Here is a 24,638-nt window from a genome sequence, read left to right on the forward strand (position 1 = left end):
GGGATTAGGAATGAGTGTCAAGCAATCCTTTTCTAGATCATGAATGAGAAGCTGCACTGCTCCTGTTACTGAAAAAGGTACATACGGCCTCCTCGTGTTTTCTATCTCCATCTTGTCCGTGATGACACCCAAACGCACTAGATAGTAGTTGATGCCTTCGGGTCATGATATCTCCTTTTTACACCAAGATCGCTGAGGACAAATGCACCTGATACCCATAGTTTTCATTTTTCATTGGCGAATTTGACGCTGACAATATCAACCAGACTTCTAGGGAACTGCTCTTTGATTTTAGATGTCTGAACAAGCCATGTCGGGTATGCTTTTTTCATCAGGCGTACCCGGACCCCATCTATGATTAGTTTGTAACTAATCATGCTTACAATTGGTTTTAATCCAATTTGAATTTCTTGATGCGCTTCAAACTTTCTGTATTCATGTGCCATTTTCCCCAACGAGATCCAGAGCAGCTTTCTATGCAGAATCCAGAGAAATACCAATTTTGATGTACGGAAATGATTAATGAGACGTATTCCACAACCTTTCGATCCTAGCTTACGACGGGGTCGCCGTCAGCTCTTGCCGAATGGCAACTTCGTACCCTGATGTCTCTATTCCTCCTGATATTCTTGAAGCAACCTCGTACGGGATTGTTTCACTACGACTTTCCAACTTGGATCTCCAGCAATTTATCATGCGCTATATTCACCGGCTGCCTATTCTATGGCTTCCGGGATATGCTCACACATTATCCCCCCTACTGCTCATTGTGCAATCCACGACCGCTACCCATGCTGGCGATGTCGATAAGGGCCGGAGCATGTCTACGTTGCCCAGACCGTATCCTATACCAACAATCTTGACTGTCCCAGTTTGTCTGAGGTAGCAAAAACAGGGTTTATATTAGACCTGATGTGTTCCCCTCTGCAGTATGTGCGCGGTATATCCCGTTCCCCTTTGTCACCATCCGTCCCCGTGACTTTGGCTTCTTGTTTGAGACAACACTTTAGCGCACCCACAAAGGTGCTCTTCATATTTCTCATAAAGTGACTGCGCGGATGTATCTCTCACTCTTCAACTGCTTTGCCTGCATCCTTTCCTGTTCTCGAATTCACCAACATTCAAGGTCAACATGTCGAGTCCGTTGAGCCTTCGGGCTCACGGCTCTTCCCAGCTCCCAATACTAGACACAATCGGTGTCGGTTCTTTAGTTGCCGCTACTATATGGACGCTTTCTGTGTTTTCTGCCCTAGTGTGGATTCTGCATAACATGCACATAAGGCCGATTCGTCTTTTAAACCTCCATGTCCTTTTCTGGTCTGTTATCATCCTTCATGGCTTTTGGCTCGTCAATGTGCTTGCCTATCCGCTGATGGGACCCATGTCCTGCGCAATGGAGTTCTGGTTGATGTCCCTGGTTCTACCGATCGGCGTCATGCTATATCAGTTTCATAACTTTGACGTCCTCGCGTTGATCATGGGTTACCGAACAAACACCGAAGATGATCCCTTGTACTACCAGGATCGTGGTTTCCGAGGGATACTTCGCCGTTGGGAGCGCTACTGGCTGGCTCCACCAGTAATTCGTGCAGCGGAGCTTGTCTTTTTACTTTTGATGATACTGTGGCAGGTATGTCGTTGCTCCACTGGGTATTCAGAGAGAAGAAGGCGTAGTGGTGCTGGGAATTCTGAAGCTTATATCTCGACAGTTCCCTATCTCTCTAGTGAACTATCTCACTTCCAACAAATTCCAAGAGCATGGACTCTGGTCATCTTTTGGCAACGAGCTCGAATGTCGCAGAGGATTGGAGTGGTAGATTTCAACAATATCTACCTCTGCTCTGAGTATTGCATGCTGACGTGAACTCAGGTTTCCAGCAATCTTTTGGCCAAGTGCCTGGGGCCTTATTGTACTCCCATGGGCTCTGTGCACACACCGGGGTTTGCCTGAGATTCAGTCATGGCGTCCTCAAACAATATGGTCCCTGTTGGCTGTGTAAGTGCTTTCTTCTGTTTGGACACCAAGATTAGCTATGGATATTTGCTTACAGCTCTGTATAGAATGTACAGTGTAGTGCTTTGGGTTGTTAAAGTTGCTGCTAGAAAACCCGACGCCAGTGAGCTTGACAGCTTCTGGGGATCAACACTATGGTGAGATTCCCCAGTCGGTGATGTTCCGAACCACTTTGCTATTTGCTAATCCATTGTCCTTTCAATTACAGGTTTCTTCCTCTCGTCACAGTCTTAGAAGCTGCAGCACTCTACTTGCCCCTCCAAACTATCTCCTACATGAGGAAGTTCCTACGCCTTTGTGCACAAAATCACACAGTTGTTGAGCCCCTTGAGACACCTCCACTATCACCAACATCACCCAGAGCAGATCTGAATGCAGTGATTGACGGAGACATGAGTGCTATTCTCTCGTTTGTTCTTACAAAAGATTATTCTGCAGAAAACATTCTCTTCCTACGCCATGTTCGCAACTGGAAAGCCAACTGGGAGCGTTTTTCAGCAGATCATGACAATCCTGAATCCCTCCGCCGCCACATGTTCACTCACGCTGTTGAAATTTACTCAACATATGTCAGCCTGCGCACCGCCAATTTCCCAGTCAACATCGAAGCGGCCATTTCATCCGCCCTTGACAATATTTTCTCCGAAGCCACACAGTTAAGCGCCTCTGGCGACTCTGGCAACCTGATCACTCCGTTTGATTTTGTTATCGACACCAGCCAGGGAAACAATAGCGAGCCGGCCATCCCGCTTCGAAATCTGGGTCGTCAGTCTTCCAGTTCCTCGCGGCCTAGGCGTGCCCCAAGCATGACAGAAAATGCTTCTAGTGAGATGGTTGAGCGGTACGTGAAAGTCATTCTAGCCGACCTTAAGAAGATAGAAGAGCGCCCATCGAGCATGCCCGAGGGATTCACCATTCCTGAAGCTTTTGATAAGGATGTATTCGAGGAGGCTGAGAGGTCCGTTATGAATCTGGTGTTGAGGGATACGTGGCCGAAGTTTCTGAGGTCTGAAGGGCGACACGAGGCTGGGAGAGCCACCGAGAGTGCATAGGGACTTTGAAGGATGAAATAAAGCAGGATTGAAAAGATCTGGAGATGTTGAGAAAGGTTATGCTATTATTTTAAAGATATCTTGTGGCTCTTCTGGTTTTTCTGGATATCAAAGTGAGTACACAAGCTCTAGGTACTAGTCCTTTCCAACCTTAAAGAAATGTTAAAAGCAAAGAATGTAAAGCATGAAAAGAGTGCCAATAAATGTATAAATTCAAGACTTCGACTTTTTTCCTTGAGCACCCCGCTAAAACAAAAGGAAACATCTGTTAAATTCCCTTTCAACAAAATTCCCATCAACAGGCTTTTTTGCAGAGAGACCAAAACAAAAAATTATATATGTACATCACAAAGCAGGTATATCCATATCTATCGTATAGAAAAAATTCTTTTTTCCTCTTTTCTTTTTTTTCTGTCTTTATTGTTGTTTTGCTTAAACAGCTCTGTGCCCATTTTCATCATCAGATTTATCAAGGTCATCATTGTTGTCATCATTGTCATAATCATTGTCGTCTCCTCCGTGCCACCCATCTGCTTCTAGGTTTGGTGACCGAATTCCAAAACTGAGGAGGAAGCCGATAAATGCGATGCCTCCGAAAACCCCGAAGGCGAGCGCTTCTCCCTTTGGCTGCACTTTTGTCGCCACAGAGAAAAGGCTGCCAGATAAAAAGGGGCCTGCAGCCCGACCGGCGGCAGAGATAGTTTGAGCGAGGCCGTTGAGGGCTCCAAGGACGGAGTTGTCCGGCGCGGAGTTTGTAACCTGTGCGACGTTAGTACCCACGATGGTATTATCGGGGTTAAGGGGCAAGTGGATCGGGAATGGCATACCAGGAGTAAAGCGCTGGTTAGACCCCCGACCGCTGCGATGGTCTTCAGGAGCAAAATGAAGCAGAGCTCGATGCTTAGAAGGATACCGTCCTTGGAAAGTTTACCTTCGAGAGCAGTCTTGTCTTTATACCCGACAAAGGGCATTAGGGCAAAAGAAATGACAAAGCCAAAGAGGCCGGCGCGGTATGACCACCTATTGCCCATCTTGTCTCTCAGCTTCCCAAATATGCAGACTTGAAAGGCAATCGTGACGATGCCTGCAAATCCGAGAGATAACCCAATCTCCTGTGGTGTAAGCTCGCGGCCGGTGGGACGTGGGGCTTGAGCAAATATTGGATAGAGAGAGTTGTATGAGACGTTTGACAAGGCAAATATCAAGTATGTAAGAAGTAAGAGAAATACATCTCGGTTTAGCACTTCGTAGCTCGCGAGATCCTCACGATTCCCGCGCCGCTCGAAAAGGGGAACGGTGGGTGATTCGACATAATTGCGAGTACTAACGTCGCTATCGTAGCTTCGGCGACGCCTGGATGAGCTCCTACTTCTTAAGTAGGACGGTCTCGTCGAAGATGTAAATTGCCAGAGCCAGGTGAACAGATCACGGACCTTTTCCCCTATTTCAGGAAGACTGACAGCATCTTCAAGACTTTCTTCCAGAAAGAAAAAGGCCATGATAAAATCGAAAACCAAGATCACCGCCGAAGCAATATTTGGACCAAGATAAGGGAACCTCTCATCCAGACGAGTATTCTGCGAAACCAGGAGACCACCAAGTATCGGCCCAGTAATTCCTCCAACTCCATAGATAACGGGTAGATAAGTAAAAGCACGCGACTGATTGCTGCGGTCGGTTATTTCACCAAGGCACGTCGAGACCACGCCCTGATTGCCATTGACCGCGCCCATCAGCACCTGCACAAGAATCGCCTGCCATAGTGTCTTGCAAAACCCGAATGCAACGAAGCAAGCCGCGGTGAGAATCGTACCCAGCAGGATAACGGGCTTGCGACCGATACAATCCGAGAACCAGCCCCAGAAATAATTGGTCACAAATTGCGCCAGGGCAAAGGACGACGCGATCGTCCCGACATACATGCCGACTTTGGAATGTTCAACGTCCGGAAACGAGGAGGCCATGTCGGGCAGGTAAGGGCTGATGGAATTGAGCGCTGTCTGCTCACAGAGAGCTATCAGCGCCAGGACGGCCATCTGCCTCACCGGTATGGGTGTGCCCGCGGAGGAGTTTTGGTCGCTGTCATTGTCGCTGTCGGTCCGGGAACCATCGATCAAAGGAGTAGAATCGCTAGACGGAGGGCGGCCGCGGGACGTCGGTGGCGGAGTCGCAAAAGTGTGATATCGCGGTGTAGAAGATTTGCGCCTGGGCACGGAAGGGCGAGCAGCCATTGCTACCGGGAGCTGCGAAGGCTGGGGGAACAGTAATGAATGACGCGTTTAAAATGCTAAGAGACACCGCGCATTCTGAGCAAAGAGGGAATAAGATGTCTACTACTTAAAGTGTGCTTGACGATGAGATCATTCCGGATATCCCCTCGACTCTATACTGTTAATTTCTTTCCACCCAATTGCACACACAAAAAAAAAAAAAAAAAAAAAAGAAAAGGAAAGAAAGAAAGGCGATAGGCTAGGTGTAAGTCAAAGAATAAGTCATATTTCCAAATCCAATCTGTGCCGTCTCCCATGGGTCATGAATCAGTGGCGGCGATATCCCTTTTGCCCCGTGAAGGAAAAAAGAGCCGTTGAAGGCGGATCCTCGCGCCAAGCCCTGAGCCATCCCTCGCCAAGCCAGCCCGGGACCAGCCAGGTCGATCAGGAGACGACAAGCAGAGCACAAGATGAAAAGCTGACGAAGAGGACCGGTTTGGTAAGTCTGTCCAGGAGTTACATTCCTATGCTACGGGTGCTATGCTCATTTCATCAACAGTCCAACCGCCCACGGAACGCTCAATCCCCTCAGATCCCCATAGTGCTGCCCAACTCCCAGGAAGACAATTGGAATGCCCGTCGCGTGCACCATACTGACCAGCGTGCCAACCATATCTCCTACAGTGTCGCATTTGCTGATGATAAACCCATCGAGACTCCTTCCGGTCCCAAATGCCTGATTGAAATTGCGCGCCTGCATCACACTGTCCGTGCCAACAAGTGCTTCCCCAACCATGAAGATCTTGTCTGGAGCAGCAAATTTTGCAAATTTCTCCAGGGAAGACATGAGACGCTGATCGTTGTGACGACGGCCGGCAGTGTCAATGAGGACAACGTCGAAATCATTACTTGCGGCATAGGCGACTGCATCTTTGGCGACATTCGCGGCATCTTTGCCGTAGCCCTTTTCGTAAAGCTCAATTTGTCCGACTTGTTCTCTCTCACTGAGCTCTTTCAAGTTCCGTGCATGGACGCGTAGCTGCTCCACAGCGCCGGAACGGAACGTATCGCAGGCCGCGATAAGGACCTTATAATTGTTTTGAAGCAGGAAGAAACAGATTTTGCTGAGGTTTGTCGACTTGCCAACGCCGTTGACGCCCACAATTGAGATTACATATGGGCGTCGAGCTTGCTGATTGTTGCGAGGAGACGTTACGGCATCGATCTCGCGGAGCAGGTCCAACGACGATGTCGGTGTGAGAATCTTGCGCAGAGAGGACTCCATCGCCGAGCGGAGTGCGGAATCGATGCTCTGGAAGCTCCCGGTCTTTTTCCCCACCAGCTCGTGCTCCACACCCTCACATAGGCGAAGAGCAGCTTCGCGCGCAACGTTCTTCTTCAGCAAATGGTCCTCCATTGCTTTGATAGGCTTTTCAAGGTCGGCCTTGGTCAACACCTTTCCACCGACCACGTTCCGGAATAAGCCGCTGATAGCTCCAAGACCGGAGCTAACCATGCCGCTGGGTGTGTTGGACTTGGCCTTCTCCTGATCTGCTTTCTGCAGTATAGAGTGAACTTCATCTCCCAAGTCTTTGAGGACGAACTGGCCCTTTGCAGTTTTAGTTCCGAATGAGCGAGGATCAACCTCTTCAACCTGAGGCATTGACTCCGTAGCATTAGTGTTGGTGGCTGAATAGTCAAGGACCTCCCCATCATCCTCCTCAGCGAGCCCGTCAATGCCCCATTTTCTCATCTTCTTCTGCCCACCTTTGGTAGCTTTGCCTTTCTTGGGAGAATCACCATTCGGAGCAGTGTTCGCGGCCTTGCGCGCGCGTCTTGAAACGCGGCCCCCGGGCCCGATTTTTCCAGTTATAAGGTGGCTTGGAGCAGGGGATCCGGACCGAGAAGTCCCTGGGGACATAGATGGCGTACTATCCTTCGACGCCACCGGCGCCTGTGCAGCACGATGCTGCGCTGTTGATAAGTCAGAAACTGTACGACTGGCAGTTTAGTCGCGTTGTGTCGTAACGTACCAGGCAAAAGACCCGGAACTGGTGGCGGAGGTGGGCCTCCAGTGTCAGCGTGGGCTAACGAGTCTTTCTTTTCTTCCACAATAATACGGGGCCCATCTTCGGTGGGCGCTCCAGCCGCATTCTCCAGCTCCTGGAGCTGCTGGTCGAAATATGGATCGAACGGGTACTCAACCACCCGGTGCTTAGATCCCTTCAGCTGTTCCTTATAAAGATCTATGAAAATAGTCTTAGTATTTTCAAGTAGCTCATCAATCCAACTTAGGTGTAAAAGAGACTGGTAAACGGCCTATACAACCTCCAAAGTTAGTTAAGTTGAGCGGGCAGAAGCTTAGCTCAAGGCGATCGTACCACAAAGAGCAATCCTAAATCCTTAGACCTGGTCCATCTTAGGGTATATTTCTCTTTCTTGTATTGCTGGTGTGCTGTGCCCTCCGCGCCAGAGTCCGGCAAGTGAATCTTCTCTTCGATAAAGACGGTGCTGATAAGATCGTTGACAATATGTGCGCCGACCGGCGCATATGACCTTGACCAGAGAACAACACCTGAGGTCGTGATGATTTCAAACGAGTCCAACATTTTGGCTAGCCAAGTTACTTTCTGTCTACTTCCAGCTCCAGAGAAAGTCCTTGCGCGAGAACCAACAAGCACTACTAGGTGAGCGAGGAAAAAGCCAGACAGTTCTGTGCCATCATCACACCATCTCCGCGCACGGACCAGCTGGGGCCAACTCTCATCAAAAGCCAAACCAAACTGCATGCTGCGAGTTGGTCTGGACAGATCACCATCTCTGTTCGCCATCTTTCTCAACAGTGTACGTATAGAGTTATATATAAATCTACGTTGCTCCTCTCCGGCCAATCGGTACTTTCAGGTTCTTCTGACAATCTGATGTAATTATCTTGCCATCAACAGCTCTGAACCTCGCCCCGGCCCAAGAGCCAACTGCCCGTAAGCGAAGTCATTATGCACAGAACACCCTTCCAGGCTCCTCCGCCTGCGCAATCCCCTCCTCTCCACCATCCCGTTCCTCAGCATGTCTCCACGGTACCCATGATGCGCTCACCACCACCTCCCACCACCCAGCAACCGCAACAATCCAGCTATGGAAACCCGTATCAGCCAGCTCCCGCACAGGGGGGTAGCGGCACATTCGCGCCCAATTTCGGCGGCTTCATGACAGATCCCACGACGCACATGGGCTTTCAGGTTGGGAAATCAGCCATGATGGCTGGTCAGGAATATATGGAGCAGAATGTAAGGCTGCCCTACTCTTTGATAAGAATGCGCTCTAACACACCCACCTCGGCAGCTTAACCGATATGTCTCGATCCCGGCGTTGAAACATTACTTCAACGTTTCCAACTCCTACGTAATTAAGAAACTCGGCCTCGTTCTCTTTCCCTGGCGCCACAAACCCTGGTCTCGACAGCAAGGACGCCTCTCTTCCTCAACGACCGGTCCCAATGGCCAGATTTCTCAGGCCCAATACACCTCAATTTACCTCCCACCTCGCGATGACATCAATTCCCCTGATATGTATATCCCTGCCATGGCGTTGGTGACGTATATCCTACTTTCCGCTGTCCTGGCCGGCTTCCGTGGTAGCTTCCACCCGGAGCTGTTGGGCTCAATAACTACAACAGCACTGGCCGTTGTGATATTTGAGATCATTTGCCTAAAAGTTGCAATGTACATTCTCAGCATCAGTAACGACTCTCAACTCCTGGACTTGGTCGCCTATTCCGGATATAAGTTCGTCGGCATCATTCTCACTCTAGTTGCGGCGGAAACCCTAAGCCCGGGACGAGGCACTGGAGGCTGGGTCGGATGGCTTGTTTTCACCTATACCTTTCTCGCAAATTCCTTTTTCTTGGTAAGTCTTTTCCGGCATCTCTACGATGGACGGAACTAACATCTCCTCCCAGCTCCGTTCCCTGAAATATGTCCTCCTGCCCGACTCTTCAAGCGATGGCCCGATCCGTGGAGGAACTATGCCCACTGTAGCCCGCTCCCAACGGAACCGACGTACCCAATTTCTTTTCATATATTCCTACATCATGCAATTCCTCTTCATGTGGGTCCTCAGCCGGCTGGATCCCATCACATCAACATCCGCTCCGAAGACCAAGCCTCCCACTGTTCCCGCATAAGCGAGGAATCTCCAAATAATGACCTAGAGATTTTCAGCTTCCCTTCCCCTTTTCCTAATGTGTGTTGGCAGGTAATTAAAAAGGATGCGAAACAAAAAGGAGCGTGCATGGACTGTTGCAACCAGTTTCCGAACCTAACTGGTGTACGAGTATATTTTAATCGGATGATTGTCCAACTTTGGTAAGGTCTACATGTTTACATGTGGGTGTCGTGGGCTAAATTTCTATTTTGGCTTGTGTGATGTTATTGGGCTCGCATTAGTTCAGCTATGTTTTATTTCACATATTCTAACACCTTTGTCCAAACCTGGTGCTCTTTCGCGATTCAGATTCTTCTCATATTTAATACCCACCCCTTGCTGATCTTTTACTCCAGTGGCGCAACTACACTTACCTATATACCTCTACAACTTGCGCAGCTAGGGAAAGCTTAAGCAAACCTGTTAACCTGAGATAATGCAATTTCAAATTTCAATATCCAGACTACTACAATCAATATTCAGTCTTCATAAAGCTTTATACCCCCTGATTTAGACCTACTATTGATTTCGCCCGACCCGCCGATTTCACAATTATCTGACCCTATTTGCCTTTCGCCATTCCCGCCCCAAAACAATTTCTACTTACTCTGCAGGCTGTTTGTTCTCTTTTTCTTGCACTAAATGTTCATTTTCCTTGGCCTTCCCTTTAGCTTCTTTTTTGGCTTCTTTGATCTTTGCGCGTTCTTTGGCGGCATTCTGTTCTTGAATGAGTGCGTTGCGTTGCTCCCCCGCCCAGGCCGCGAGCTTTTCTGTGTTATTCAGGCACCACAACACAACTTCACGCGCAGCAAAAGCATCTTCTAGACTATCATGTCCTTCCCCTTCCTGGATTGTGATGCCTAAAAATAACCCACATAACCTTTTCAGGCCCCAAGAACGCGCGAATTCCTTGCCCACGGCATGTCTTGTCAGAATCTCCGAGTCAACGACTCGAGTGTGCACCATTCCCAAGGCGTTCAAGTCGTTGTACAGGGATTGGCCGATCAGGATGGTTTGCGGGGTCATATATGTCCAGAGTAAAGCTCGGGCAGCTTCCCAGTGCGGGAGGGCTGTTCCATCTGTCACCGCTTGTGTAACCATTGCCTCTGTAATGCCACTAAATTTTGTACGCCAGTCTAATACCCGCACTGATGGTTTGATAAGGTAGTTGATGAGAACACTCCCGGTGAGATAGTCGATGGCGCTGATACTGACTGGATACTGACCAGCAATAGTACTAACCATTTCGCAATCAAGCGCGATGGCGACACATTCACGGGGATTTTTGTACTGTCTATCCGGGGTGGCTTTGAACTTCTGGAGCTTAATAGAAAGAAGTTTCCCAGGGGGCACGTATTCATGAGATGTAGCGGTAACACATCCTGCATTTTTGGTATTGCAACAGAGGTACATGGGTTTCTCGTTACTGTTCTTCTTGGAGAGCTACAATTCATTTTTATTGATTAGAATGTGAGTAATGGATGGGAATAGTGGCGAATGTGTTACTCACGCCTCTGGTGTGGTAAGCGCAACCAATTTTCCCTTCCACGCGCCGTTTTACTCCTGTTTAATCGTTAACGTAGTTCTGCAGGGATCCATAGGACCAGGAGGTTAATCAATACCCTTGCAATTCCTGCAGCGGCTATAGCCATCTATTTCGTCTCTTCTGAACTTCTCCCGTCGGTAAGACTGAGGGAGCTCACTAAGCGAGTGGCAGCTCTGGGAAAGAAGGTCCCATTGCTCTCTATGTTCATCAATTGGTATTATGGACCAGCGCTCATTTTCAGCAGTTTTTCCCACAGGCACATCCATGAGAGTGATATGCTCCGCATTGGGCGTTTCTCCGTGCTTCGCTGCCGTGTGTTGTTCCAGGGCAGCATTGCTATCAAACATCCTTTTGCAACGAAGACAAACAACCTTGCATGGTTTAGAATGGCGGCGCCTTGTCGACCCTGCAGGGTTAGGCATTTTCTGCTAATCCGATTCTTAACCCACACCTCAGATGTTGCAAGCTGCTAGTGATAAGGCCACAATCCACAGGTATTATCAAGGATAGGAAGTGTTGAAGATAGCTGACGCGTCAACTCACAGGTTCTCCCAGATGGACAATGAAGAGGAGATTGAATCTGCTTGAGAAGGATGAATCAGGACTTTATATGTATAAAAGACAGGCTTCTGCCTGCATTACTACAGATCACATTCTGTGCAGTGTGGGGTAGAGCCAGCTGTCGATCCTGCGCCAAGAATTTCAATATAGAGGACGCCAAAGCGCAGAGCCTATGGATAAACATGCGATTGTTTGTGAATACATTGAATGCTGTTGGACACAAAGTGTGTAGCCAGGAATGATAGTTGCTGGTCAGGAGTGCTGCTGCCATCTGTCTGCGAACAACTATGTGGTAGTGACAGGCCTTGTCTGCTCCAGCTTGTCTTAGACGTGCACTAGACCGAGGTGTACAATCCAAGCCCCCCCCCAACGAGTACATTGGATATGTATGCCCTTCCTCAAGGCTCACGACACGTCACACCAATAACATAAGGGTATGGAACACAGAGCACCCCGCATAAACTTGATGGTCATCATGTGTATTCAGTCAATGGTGACAGCAACTCCAAAATAGGGTATGTTATTACTAGACTCCCAGTAACTCAAAGGTATTTCCAGAAGCTGCTGGCATCGCTTCGACGCTTTCATTCCGACAAATGAATCCTGGCTCATGCTCAACGCAAAGTAACTAGGTTGTTAGCTATTGGAACTTTGGAAGGTAAGGTTCCAAAATAATCGGATAAACTAAGATCCGTTGAACGTCTCGGAATTCCGGAACATGAATATTTCCGTGTATGACGTCGTTACCTTAAGGTTAGATTTCCATCCCGCCAGTTCTCGCAGCACAGTCGAATACCTATGATGTGATGGTTGGCAGTGATCAAGTGGGCAATCACTAGGAATCCAGCCATTTTAAGCCAGGATCTTCCAATGCCACGATGGCCATCATTCCCCAAAGTATTATCCTAGTGAGAGTGCCAGCGTCTCCCCGCGCTTAGTCGGGCGGAGCCAGGAAGACCGTTTCACGAGCCATTCGATCCGTAGAACTACGGAGTAGTGAAATATCAAAATGATTGGCGAGAGCCTAAGGCTGGAAGCTCCCAATGACGAGCAGACGTGCCACCCTAGAGCTCGAAATGACCCAGGCGCCGCTGGATGCCCGCTTTTTCTGGGGACCAGGGTTTGCTCCGCATGCCGCTTCCTTCCAGGTTTCTGCCTCGGGTCGACGTCTTATCACAGTGTATTACCAAGCTCCCGCTTTTTCAATGACTGGAATCAACGTCATGCTGACATTTAGTTTCCTTCTCCGCACATAACAATATATTGGGTGGCTGCCCCTGGTCTGGTTCAAGCCCGACCTACATATGCTGAAACCATATCGAAATCTCGCCCATTTGCTCGAATCTTATCCCAAATTGCGTGCGATTCCGATCAACTGTTCTCATGGCTCATATTGCTGCAGGAGGCTTGCACAAGATGAAGCAGGCGGTGCAGGGCATGACAGAGGATAAGAAGATCAAAGACCTTGCTCGAGACACCTCCGACGTGCATGCTCCGGTAACACTTACCACAGATCATGGCACTAAAGTAAGCAATACGGACAATTGGCTCAAGGCAGTAGACGACCACAGAACTGGGCCATCGTTGCTGGAGGATCAGATTGCTCGTGAAAAGGTATAGCCATATCAGCCCCAAAACATTGGTTTTGTCACTGCGAGCTAACCAGCTGCAAAGATTCACCGTTTCGACCACGAGCGCATACCCGAGCGTGTCGTGCATGCCCGTGGAACTGGTGCTTTTGGCCATTTCAAAGTCCTCGAAAGCGCGGCCGATGTCACCTCAGCTGGTGTACTGACCGATACCTCTCGGGTAACTCCTGTATTTGTTCGATTCTCGACTGTCCAGGGGAGCCGGGGCAGTGCTGATACTGTTCGTGATGTCCGAGGTTTTGCGGTTAAATTTTACACCGATGAAGGTAATTGGGATCTTGTGGGGAATAATATACCGGTGTTTTTCATCCAAGATGCTGTCAAGTTTCCTGACTTTGGTATGCTCTCTGGATAGGAGCCTTAAAAAGTACAGCTAATACTAATGTTATTTTAGTTCATGCTGTGAAGCCAGAACCTCATAATGAAGTTCCACAGGCTCAAACGGCACATAACAACTTCTGGGATTTTGTGTACTTACACCCAGAGGCTACTCACATGTTCATGTGGGCCATGTCTGACCGAGCCATTCCAAGGTCATTTCGAATGATGCAGGGATTTGGCGTCAATACCTTCGTTCTGGTTAATAAAGATGGGCTGCGACACTTTGTCAAGTTCCACTGGATGCCAGAATTAGGTGTTCATTCACTCGTGTGGGATGAATGCCTCAAAGTTGGGGGTCAAGACCCTGACTTCCATCGAAAGGACCTTATGGAGGCCATTGACAATAAAGCATATCCCAAGTGGAAGCTCGGAATTCAGGTGATTCCGGAGGAGAAGGAGCACGATTTTGAATTCGACATCTTAGACGCTACTAAGATCTGGCCAGAGCACTTGGTTCCGATTCGTTGGGTTGGTGAACTTGAGCTCAACCGCAACGTTGACGAGTTCTTCCCACAAACCGAACAAGTTGCCTTTTGCACGAGCCATATCGTTCCCGGTATAGAATTCTCAGACGATCCGCTGCTTCAAGGCCGCAACTTTTCATACTTTGATACTCAGATATCCAGGCTAGGAATTAATTGGGAAGAGCTTCCGGTCAACCGGCCCGTTTGTCCTGTTATGAATCACCATAGGGATGGGCAAAAGCGCCATCGGATCATGCAAGGCACAGTGAACTACTGGCCTAATAGATTCGAAGCCCTTCCTCCAGCAAACCCAAATGAAGGCGGTTTCGTGTCATACCCATCGAAGGTATCTGGCGTCAAAGCCCGTAGTGTGAGCAAGAAGTTCCGCGAACACATCAGGCAGGCCCAACTCTTTTACAATTCCATGAGCGATCATGAAAAGTATCATATCAAGAAAGCTTTCGCGTTTGAATTGGACCATTGCGATGACCCCATCGTATACAACCGCCTCGTTGAGCGACTCACCGAAATCGACCTCGATCTCGCCCAATCCGTCGCGACGATGGTTGGTGCACCAACTCCACAGAAAGAAGGTCGACCAAACAAAGGCGAAAAAACAACTGGCCTCAGCCAACCAGAACTTAACAAGCAATATGCCGGAGAGCCGACTATTAAATCCCGCCGTATAGCCATCCTCGTCGGCGACGGCTACGATCAAGTGGCATTAATCTCTGCAAAAGGCGCAATCAAAGCCGCCGGGGCCATCCCATTCATCATCGGCACAAAACGCCAGGCCATCTTTGCAGACCACGAAGATCCGGGCAAGGACAAAGGTTTGATTCCTGATCACCACTACGATGGCCAGCGCTCAACCTTGTTCGACGCGACTTTTATTCCTGGAGGGTCCCATATCAAAAAGCTGGGTGGAATCGGACAGATCCGACATTGGATCACAGAGTCGTTTGGACATCTCAAGCCCATAGGCGCCACTGGAGAAGCGGTTAATCTTGTCGCTCAGGCGCTAAGTGCTGTGCCGGAAGTTGACTTGGCGGATGCCTCTGATGGGAAAGTGGTTGAGTCTTATGGTGTGGTGACAAGTAGCAAATTGCATGAGCCGGAGAGTCTTGCCGAAGGTATTAGGATCCTCAAGGAGGCAAGCGACTTCCTGGGCAAGTTCTTTTATCAAGTTTATGAGTCCAGGAATTATGAGAGGGAGATGGACGGGTTGGTTGATAAGGTTGCTTTTTAGCAAGAGCCCACTACTCGAGCGCGAGGTACCAAATTGGCTTATTGTATTTTCCAACGTATTTTCTGGATTTTGTACTCCGTACGGAGTACTCAAAACAAGAATGACAGCTGTTCTTTTCGAAAAAGAAAAAAGAAAGCTAGTTCAGCTACGGAGTACAGAGTAGATCCACCAAACGACATCGCTGTTTGAGTGAAAATCATTCGGTCAGTTTGCAGCGTTTGAGATCTACAAGGTATGATAAGGTTGCCTACTCTCAAAGCGTAGGATAATTTCGCATTGTCTTAACTCAATATCGGGCCGCCCTTTTTATCGTAGAGAGTGTGACTCCAGTCACCAGTTATCATGGTAGAGTGTCCTTTGTGTGTGGTCTCCTTTTTTTTTTTTTTTTTTTTGAGAAGAGCAGAGGATGAGAATAAGTCCCACCGCTTGAGTTTGTTTGCCTTTGTTTGTTCCATTTGCTTGCCTTGCCTAGCACACCTCCACTAGTAGCAGATAGCCCCCATACACTTATTTATGATTCGCCTGTACAAGGTAACTCGCGCATGAGTTCATGCTTACATCATCAGCACTCTTTCTTAAACTCGTTTCAGCTGTGTTTGCATGGCTTGGTCACGTGCGAATTTCTCTGGCATCCAAAACATAAAACCCGGTTCAAGGCTAACATCGCCGCTGAATGTCATACCATCCACATTGACACATGCTAAGCTATTGAAGTATTTCCCAGCTCCGATTAGACAATGATGTTTATGGATACAGAGTCCAACGGGCTGAAAGCATAGCTGCAAGAGACCATGATCTTTGTCGTGCTGATTGCGGACTTCGACGATAGCTGAACCCTGGGGCGTTACTGTGGGATGTCTGGTGGAGATGCATGACGGATGGCAGTGTCACAGTTTCTCTAACGAATTGATATGCAAAATACTGATCTACACCGTTGTCCGGATCAAGTGCGCGGTCAGCTGGGGGACAGAAATCAAGGAAACAAAAATAACCAACGGTATACCTAGTCGGCTCTGCATTGTGATAGATTGAATGTGGCGTCATCCTCCGAATAGCTACTCGAAGATCCAATCTGAACACGGTGAATATGGAAAGAAATTTTTTGCGAGTTCAAAATATGGAAACAACAGCTGTGTTTTTGCTGAGGATGCTACCGGTGATCATTTCATTCTCCCTGAGGATCTACGGATTCAGCTGGGAATTCCACGAGTCAATGTTGGGAAATGCAAGGCCAACTTCAAGAGATTGGTGATTATGGTATAATCTCCGTTGTCCCAGGAAGACGGAACAAGCCGAAGAAACGGACTAGGCAACATGTGCCTCTTTTTCACCATTTGCGGGGCTTCGATACTGGCATCGTGAGCTCACAGTAAATTGTCATCATCCTGACTGGCCACTCAAAAACGGGATGGAATGGTTGCTGAGACATTGGCTCCGGGAGCTTCGCATTCGACGGCTACTTAGGAGGCTCTGGAGCTCTTGTACAATGCAGCGCACCTTGCGAGACGACGACATTGGCTGGAGGATCGCGGCGAAAGGGGACTAAGCATCGGGAGGCGGATTCGGAGCCAGTACGGGCGCGATTAGGCCTGTTTCGCTGATGCGTCGCCTCGGTTGATCTCGAATTGCGTCGATATGTTTTTGAGCGAGAAGGGTCTCGCTCTACACAAATAGCTGGCACGTTCATATGCATCGTAAGGCAGGTGTCACCTTCAGGATCTTCAATGAAGTCGGCATCGAAACATATCAGTGCTCCATGCATTTCATATCAAAATCAACGCTCTAAGGCTAAATTGATAAAACCTTTCGATGCCCATAGCGAATATCTTCAAGTCTCCTGAGAAGACCTCGGACTCTATGAGCTGTAGGACCCTTGTTGGGACCGGTGGATTTCACTAAAAGCAGCAACACAAAAAGCCATGTCCTAACATGGAATTTTCAGTCCATGTCTGCATTGATGTTGCCGAGTAGTAACATGAATTTAATAATCCGACGCCTGAGCTTCATGCGCAGATTTGCGACTCACCCGCAGGCTTGAGCCAAATCCAACGACAAACGCAGGGCTGTTACTCCGTGTCAAGTTGGTTAACTGGCATCAAAAGCATTCATTTACGGAAATAACTCCTTTGGCGTAGAGCTAGCGACAAGCTCCCTTGTTACGGAACGTAACAGGCCTCAGGTTGTACCCTGTACATATGCGAAACGCTGGAAACATCAAGCATGATTCTCTTCGCCTCCTGTTGGCCAATGAAATATGGCGATTAAGCGCTGCAGGACCGCTTTCCGCTCGGCTCAAGGAGGGAACTTGGCATCAGTTGCTTTTTGACAAAACGTACCTTTTTTTCTGCGAATGGGCGGACCGAGTAATGATTTAGCCATTAAGTACCATTAATGTTGGGTTTTTCTAGGGGGCTAAATGCTCAGAAAAAGAGCTTAGATGGTTTGCCCATGCGGAAATATGCAGCGTGATTGGATCAGCATACCATGTACCGGACCCCAACGTCCTGGGCCGTGCAGAAATCTCAGGATCTGCACGGGAATTTCCTGGGCTCCGTGCTCCCTTTAACTAACCATCGACATGATTGGCCATTTTAGCGTGGGTTGACAGGAAATCTGTCCTATTGCGGTGGGTTACCCGCTGCGCCTCGAGACAGAAATAGAAGCACGGGGAACGCTTGGGAGCTCGGCACTTGGCAGGGTCGTTATCCACTGCGCAGCGCTTGCCTCGATGGACCTCATTCTTGTGAGGAGAATGTGATCGCCGCGGGTTGAGTAAGCGACTCCCCAGCGAATCGATTTTATTTGTCTGACGGAGGTCGAGGTGACAAGAGTTCGCGGGTCCGCGGGGAGGCTGCCTAGCATGATGCGCCATCCATTCGAGAAGAATTTACTTAACAGCAAAGGGCAGGTGAGCAGAGTAATCAGGTGTCTTCTGGTGTCGCGGAGAAAAAGATTCCAATCAACGACGGGACAGCTTGCACAGCGAATAGAAGGTTTAGAATGCCGGGTTAGCAACCAACTCACTACTTATCCCCGAGAGCGACAAACCCGACTCATTCTCGAGGACAAGGAATACGACTTTCCCGGGTAACAAGACCCCGGGATCCAAACCAAATGGTGGTATTGGGAACGATTTTCGGATTCCGGGGTTCGTGACGCAGGGAGCAGGGCATGAAACACTTAGGATTGCGGACATAGGGGTTGAACCTAGAGGGAAGAAAAGGTGAAGATACGAGCTGACTAACGCTGAGGAAACAAAAGCACACGCGCAGGTGGATAAGCATGAGGGCAGAGTTATGGCGTATCTCCTTCTCTCAGATGGGCGTCGTATGCTGTGCTCGGATGTGGTACGGGTAAGAAGCACAAAACGCATTCCTCTTCGACACTGTCTCTTCGTCCACGATCCTGAAGGAATACCAAGGCTTTGATAATCCCCGCCAGGCCAGCAGCGGCAGAGGATTGTCTCGTGCTGGGGAGAGGCCAATTAACCTGAGGAAAACGGCGACCTTGGGCATTCGTAGTCAAGCATCGGGTTAATCGCCAGCCAAATACTCCATTACTCCGCTTGGCTTTGCTCCCCAGCTTAACCAAGTTAGATATGCGTGTAGCACGTTCACTTGACTCGGCGCTGACTTTGGTGGCTCTGCGACCAAAAGCGGGCCTGCGACTCGACCAGCGCCTCTTCGGCCCAGCTCCAGTTCTTCGCGACACTCTTCGCCATGCGAATACTCGATCATCTCGCATTTTACGAACTAATAACACCTCTATTCTCGTTTACACTGTAAATCTCTCGTGTCCATCTTCATTCTGCTTCGTCCCACCATTGCGTTTAGCGGTCGCACGAGAGTCCGTGTGCTGTGAAATCCTCGCGTCGGGTCTGCAAAGGTGCAGCGGTTCGCTGAATAGTTAAAATAACGTTGTCGTCGGTTAGCCACACGTCTTCTTCCCATCACGCTGGTGGTGCCCGGAGATACTGGCATTTTTAGCAGGCTAGCCCTTGCATGAAAACCTTCGTGACATGACAATGCATGTCGTGTCGAAGGATTGTGGCGGGGAAACCCCCAGATTGATCCTTGGCCCCATCCAGCCGGCATGGAAATAATCATGACACCGCAGCAATCTAACTCTGTAACTAACTTAGCGTGGGAGCAAAGACGCATGTCCTCTGCGGAGGAAGTTGCTTATTGCAGAACAGGCCGGTTTTTGGGCCCTTCCTGCAGCCCCTTGTCGAGCATCGCCCATCAGCCCAGGAATAAGACGATATCTATAGCCATGATCCCTCCCGGGATCTGGGATGTTGTCTCTTGCTGGGGATATACATAAAACAAAAAGGCATGGGCGTCTTCTCTTTCTGCATACGTATAGAGCATCCGTTCCATCTCTTCATCCTCGTTCCAGCATATCTATCTTCTACTATTGTTCGTAAATTGATGTTCAATCAAAAAAAAAATCAAACCCCAGGGACTGCAGTTCATCTGCCAGGGAAAAAAAGTTCAGCCCGCTTCAGAACAGATTCAACGAGAAGGTTGATAGGGTTGCTGGCCAGCATAGAACTTCACCTCACGGTTATCCACTGATCATGCCAAGGGTGAGTGGTCTTTAATGTTTCTAGGATGAAAGGATGAGCATGGCACAGTGCTCTTTTTTCAGCTGCGTTGTTTGGGATCTGCGTATCTCTTTTTTTTTTTTTTTTTTTTTTTTTCCTTTTGTTTCCCTCTTTGAGAGCACTATTGAATTGTTGCTTTCTTGGACCAGTCCTATGAAAGCCAGATCCCGCCTGGGAAGGCTCCCGGTGACTTGTCCTTTTTACAAAACGGTACCAAGATGCAAATATGTTCTTGAATCTCAAATCCAAGATACGAAGCTACATGTTGTAGGCTTGTCAGCTTTAGCGTCTCATCTTTCTCTCTTGGTATATTTCGGGTATTGGGAAAAGTACAGAGGATCGTTTGGATTTCCACGCTGACTTTGGCTGTCTATAGGGAGAGCGAATTTAAGGTACTGGTTCAACGATGCCCTGTTCCGACTACCTTCCAAACCCAATGCTGCACCCTGGGTGTCAGCAAGAGGGCAAATTCACGAAAAAACAACAGCTTCCTCTCCCTGCAGCTTGGTCAAGAAACACGCGTCCTCAGTCACCACAGGTTCCATCCCGGAAATCAACCAAATCGGTCCATGGAGATTTAAAGGGTACGAAAAAGCATCTCACGGGTATGCAGAAGGTCGAAATTGTGAAATCTATATGGCAGGTCAACATGCCGCTGTTGCATTCAAACGGTCCTGTGGATACAGCGATGGAGTACTTCAACAAAATTGACTGCCCAAGGATGGCTGGGGCACGATTTGAACCGCGCCAGACCAATTCTCGGTTCTCTCATCGAGGTGCACACACCAAGAGCTTATACGGAGAGCGGACGAAGCCTGGCAGGCCTAGAATTCACAGGAACATGACCACTGTAAAATCCGGGCTTTTTCGTGAGCAGCTATCAACAGTGCGCGGGTCCCATGTTCCTCTAGCGCACTATACACATGTGCCTGCAGCCCCAGAACACCCAGCACAATTTCCGGAGAGAACACTGGCAAAAATTAAAACGTCAGGGTTACACCACCCAAAAATCAAAACGGAATCCACTTCGCCAGCCCCAAAGGAACAGATGTGGTCTTATTCGCTTGAGAGGAATGTCCCATCGCCCTTGGCTCGCCACGCCTCTGCCTTGCCTCCGCTTGCTGCCAGCCAATCGCAATCCTATTACTTTATCCCTGCGAAGATCGGTCAGTCTTCAGTCTATGATCGTTCTCCTTATCAGAATTCTCCTGCTTTAGGATCGGGTGCATCGACCTCAGGATTCAGTGCCGGCTTAACACCAAACATAAATGGTTTCATCTCTTCGAGAACCAGCATTGAGGATTCTCCGGATGTAATATCCCCTACTAATACTTCCGATGGTGTTTCACCTACTCAAGGTTATGATCTCATTTCTCCCATTTCTGCTGGAGTCTTCGACGACTGTCCGCGTTTGAAGAGAACCCCAACATTTATAAAACAACGCTCGATCAGAGAATCCCAAATGAAGCCACTTCCTCCAGCACCGGGTATGCCTGTCGCTCCTTTGGTGATCCGCCGTGGCACACTTGTGAAACCTTTGGACATGCCGCGCCCACAGTCACGGGTGGATGAACCAGTCTTTCTTCCCCAGAACCCCAAACCTTCCGATTTGGATAGCCTCGACGAGGCTTTTCGGCGGTCTGGTCTCCTTGAAGATGAACCCAGCAGCGCTCGTTCTCCATCTCTGCAAGAGGCCACGGAGCAGCTAGAGAAGCAACTTTCTCGAATGTCCTCAGCTGCCTCGCTCATCAAAGATCTCCCCGACTTTGGCCAAGAAGCTAGCCAGGACAGGGATTCTAGCACCTCTACTCGCGAAGAGGCCATGTCCCTGGTTCAGGATGCGCATGCCAAGACTCTTCATACCACCAAATCACATTTAGATGCACTGTCGAGGTTCTCGTCCGTCAAGAAATCAAGCTCTTACATCGGGGCTAAGGATTTCGCTCTCCGCCGTAGCATTACGCTATCTGCACATAACCTCTGTGAAGCGCAGAACAATGTTCAGCAATTGAAACACCACCATTCTTGCGACAATATCTCCAAAATCTCATTACCTACCTCGTCTCATTCTCGAAGCATTTCTCTTGAAAGCTCTCCGCCGGTTTCCTGTGGACCTTTTCGAACATTATCAAGACGAGAACCAAGTATAGAACATCCTGCTCGTTTACGATTGCCTCGCATGCGAGCCACCGAACATCCATCGGAGGCCGCCCGCGAACTTGTAAACCTTAGTGTGGTCGTCGAATCGCCTTGTGAGAGCGATAATCGGACCGATTCTATGGACGATCAAGCTTCTTCGTCAACGGCCGAAGACAGGTCACCTGGACCCAGCAGTTCCGATGCAGAAGAATCCCACCAACGCCCACCAACACCAGAAGGCCAGCCTTTAGTGGAGCAAAGTCCACCCGAACAGTTGGCCCTGTTTCCAAAGCTGCTTGAGATCTATACTGCTTCATGTGCCCCATCTCGAGCGTCTAGGGTACCAGAGCAGCCGATAAATAATATTTCTGCGGTAGCAGCAGAGAAAATCGTTCTTCGAATACTTCAAAGCGTTGGTACTCTTGAAGAGCTGTTTAATCTTGCTGTTCTTAACCGGGCATTTTACAGTATATTCAAGAAAAATGAATTACTGCTTATTAAAGGCACTTTATTTCGCATGTCACCTGCTGCCTGGGAACTGCGAGAGATGAGCCCGCCATGGGAAGATGATGACTATGATGTTGGAATTGTGGACCGACCAGTACCCGAATATACTCCCGACCTCTACATTCGCCATTACATGAGAGATCTGTGTACGATGGTTTCTTTGAAGTGGCTGATATTGGTCCGCTGTGAATCTCTACTTCGACCGGAGACAATTCGTGCGTTGGCGGGTCAGGATGAAGAGCGGTCCGCGGAGGTTGATGATGCATTTTGGAGAGTATGGACTTTTTGCCGACTCTTTGGTTGTGGAAAGGGCCGCGAAGAGGATATCGTTGCTCAGGCAGACTGGCTGAGCGGTGGAAGTCGAGCGCGGTCCCATAACCGCAACTCAAGCACTCTTCTTACCTGTCCCTTAGCTGTGGACAGCGTTCTTTTTGACCCTCCATCAGGGTTTGCGGGAGGCAACCAAGGTGGATTGACGGCGACCCAGTTGTACGATATGATGGAGATATGGACTTGTCTGGGCGTCTTGGTCCAAGGCTTTTACGGGAAGAACGATGAAGCTCGTGAGTACGGCGTGTTCGATAGCTTGGGCGTTAAAGCGGGAGATCGTGCTGAAGAGGACGCTTTGCTTGGTAAGATCCCTCTCAGGGCCATTGTCTCCGGTTACATTATAGCTTTTGCTAACAGATTGTAGAAAGCTGGACACAATATCTCTTGACGCTTGGACCATCAGCGATACTCACACTCAGCAGCTTGAACCCGGATACACCAATTGAGACTATGTTCGCCCGTGCGCAGTCACTGGGTTGGACGAAATGGACCAGCCCCACAAAAGCAAATAGCGGATCCAACCGTTCTTTTCTTAAAGAAGCTGTTTCTCGCGTATATGATAATCGGCTGGTGAGAGGAAAAGAGGTCCCTCGATTCCAAACTCCGAACCTTCAGCAGTCCCAATCACCACAAATCGCACGACCATCTAGCCCTGGAAGACGACCCAGATCGTATTCGGCTGGGGCCAGCATTCCTAAACAGCGTCGCCGAGAATTTGCCCGGGAACTTCGTCGGAGAAGACAGGAAATGAAAGAGCAAGCTCAAAGTAAACTTCTGGCCCAAGATACTGAAGAACGACCAATTTCAAAGTTCCAGGAAGTTATTCAGAGACTCAACGGCTCCCCATCCAATCCAACTTCCAGTGATAGCAGATCAAAGATTCTACAGCCCACATCCGCCCCTTCTAATCGTAATCATACTGCTACACCCACCACTCCTGCTATTCATATCGCTCCCCGTGGCCCCAGCCCTGAGGCCGAAGAAAAGATTTCCCAAGGCCGTCACCCCTCGCCAGCCCCTTACCAAAGACGCAGCCGAACTCCGGTTCCCACTTTCATCGACCCCGCCGACAAAGCGCTCCATAAGCTCGTATATGAACTTGGTTTTAACGAATCGGACGCCAAATGGGCACTTAAATGCACCGACACAGGCTTGTCACTGGACGTCGAAGCCGCTATTGAATTACTGCTCCCTAAAAGCGGGATTGGCAGTGACACCGTTGGAGGATGCGGCCGAGGGTGCACACTAAACGGGCACTCGCCGCCATCGTGCCCGAAGTTCCATGTCAAGAAATCAAGAACGACAGCGGGTACGGGCCTTTTGCACAGGCCTACTTGGAGGTGGGCTTAATCGGACCTTTTTGTGCTTTGTATACATCCGCGTGTTCCACGCTCCTTTTCTTTTGGGCAAACTCTTTCTGTGTATTTTTCTTGGGTGATGATTATGGCCGTATATATATTTGAATGTTTTCGCATGTTGCATACTTGCTGAGCGGTCGTTCATTTTTCTCATGACTGATATCCCTGGTCCTTCCTTTGGTCAAATTTCTATGCTGTTGTCGATCCCTAGAACTATGTACCATCTAGTCTACGTATGTTAGTGTAGCATGACAGATATGTCTTTCATTGAAACATGGTTAATTCTATTAAGTTAGTGTCAGATATGCCTCTGAGTTAGTACATCTTTGCTGCTAGCAGCTCATAGAATATTCTTCACCTCCCCCCCCC

At 48.9% G+C, this 24,638-nt stretch overlaps 8 protein-coding genes across 8 annotated transcripts; 4 read left to right on the top strand and 4 right to left on the bottom strand.

Annotated features, from left to right (window-relative positions):
- Nucleotides 1–1,132: 1,132 nt before the first annotated feature.
- D8B26_007212 (uncharacterized protein) lies at nucleotides 1,133–3,366 on the top strand (the record flags this gene model as incomplete). The annotated part of the gene is made up of 5 exons (XM_066125464.1): nucleotides 1,133–1,630; nucleotides 1,710–1,813; nucleotides 1,871–1,996; nucleotides 2,062–2,151; nucleotides 2,223–3,366. 5 exons carry the CDS (start codon nucleotides 1,133–1,135, stop codon nucleotides 3,064–3,066), a joined length of 1,662 nt encoding a protein of 553 aa, XP_065981546.1. The 3' UTR covers nucleotides 3,067–3,366.
- A 92-nt stretch (nucleotides 3,367–3,458) lies between these two features.
- D8B26_007213 (uncharacterized protein) lies at nucleotides 3,459–5,297 on the bottom strand (the record flags this gene model as incomplete). The annotated part of the gene is made up of 2 exons (XM_003072044.2): nucleotides 3,459–3,825; nucleotides 3,894–5,297. The coding sequence occupies 2 exons, from the start codon at nucleotides 5,295–5,297 to the stop codon at nucleotides 3,499–3,501; spliced, it is 1,731 nt and encodes a 576-aa protein (XP_003072090.2). The 3' UTR covers nucleotides 3,459–3,498.
- Nucleotides 5,298–5,754: 457 nt separating this feature from the next.
- On the bottom strand, nucleotides 5,755–8,065 carry D8B26_007214 (uncharacterized protein; the record flags this gene model as incomplete). The annotated part of the gene is made up of 3 exons (XM_003072045.2): nucleotides 5,755–7,250; nucleotides 7,310–7,595; nucleotides 7,658–8,065. The coding sequence occupies 3 exons, from the start codon at nucleotides 8,063–8,065 to the stop codon at nucleotides 5,821–5,823; spliced, it is 2,124 nt and encodes a 707-aa protein (XP_003072091.2). The 3' UTR covers nucleotides 5,755–5,820.
- Nucleotides 8,066–8,164: 99 nt separating this feature from the next.
- On the top strand, nucleotides 8,165–9,784 carry D8B26_007215 (uncharacterized protein). Its single transcript, XM_003072046.2, has 3 exons — nucleotides 8,165–8,563; nucleotides 8,619–9,182; nucleotides 9,235–9,784. Exons 1-3 carry the CDS (start codon nucleotides 8,273–8,275, stop codon nucleotides 9,457–9,459), a joined length of 1,080 nt encoding a protein of 359 aa, XP_003072092.1. The 5' UTR covers nucleotides 8,165–8,272; the 3' UTR covers nucleotides 9,460–9,784.
- A 152-nt stretch (nucleotides 9,785–9,936) lies between these two features.
- D8B26_007216 (uncharacterized protein) lies at nucleotides 9,937–11,582 on the bottom strand. Its single transcript, XM_003072047.2, has 3 exons — nucleotides 11,102–11,582; nucleotides 10,990–11,042; nucleotides 9,937–10,922 (listed from the first exon to the last, which is right to left on the bottom strand). The coding sequence occupies exons 1-3, from the start codon at nucleotides 11,445–11,447 to the stop codon at nucleotides 10,083–10,085; spliced, it is 1,239 nt and encodes a 412-aa protein (XP_003072093.2). The 5' UTR covers nucleotides 11,448–11,582; the 3' UTR covers nucleotides 9,937–10,082.
- Nucleotides 11,583–12,576: 994 nt separating this feature from the next.
- Nucleotides 12,577–15,439, top strand: D8B26_007217 (uncharacterized protein). Its single transcript, XM_003072048.2, has 3 exons — nucleotides 12,577–13,200; nucleotides 13,261–13,573; nucleotides 13,630–15,439. Exons 1-3 carry the CDS (start codon nucleotides 12,970–12,972, stop codon nucleotides 15,327–15,329), a joined length of 2,244 nt encoding a protein of 747 aa, XP_003072094.2. The 5' UTR covers nucleotides 12,577–12,969; the 3' UTR covers nucleotides 15,330–15,439.
- A 1,346-nt stretch (nucleotides 15,440–16,785) lies between these two features.
- Nucleotides 16,786–17,091, bottom strand: D8B26_007218 (uncharacterized protein; the record flags this gene model as incomplete). The annotated part of the gene is made up of 1 exon (XM_066125465.1): nucleotides 16,786–17,091. One exon carries the CDS (start codon nucleotides 17,089–17,091, stop codon nucleotides 16,786–16,788), a length of 306 nt encoding a protein of 101 aa, XP_065981547.1.
- Nucleotides 17,092–20,310: 3,219 nt separating this feature from the next.
- On the top strand, nucleotides 20,311–24,492 carry D8B26_007219 (uncharacterized protein). The gene is made up of 2 exons (XM_003072049.2): nucleotides 20,311–23,213; nucleotides 23,276–24,492. The coding sequence occupies exons 1-2, from the start codon at nucleotides 20,342–20,344 to the stop codon at nucleotides 24,259–24,261; spliced, it is 3,858 nt and encodes a 1,285-aa protein (XP_003072095.2). The 5' UTR covers nucleotides 20,311–20,341; the 3' UTR covers nucleotides 24,262–24,492.
- The last annotated feature ends 146 nt before the right edge of the window (nucleotides 24,493–24,638 follow it).

Source organism: Coccidioides posadasii, chromosome 4 (genome assembly GCF_018416015.2).
Source record: "Coccidioides posadasii str. Silveira chromosome 4, complete sequence".
NCBI classification, from domain to species: domain Eukaryota; kingdom Fungi; phylum Ascomycota; class Eurotiomycetes; order Onygenales; family Onygenaceae; genus Coccidioides; species Coccidioides posadasii.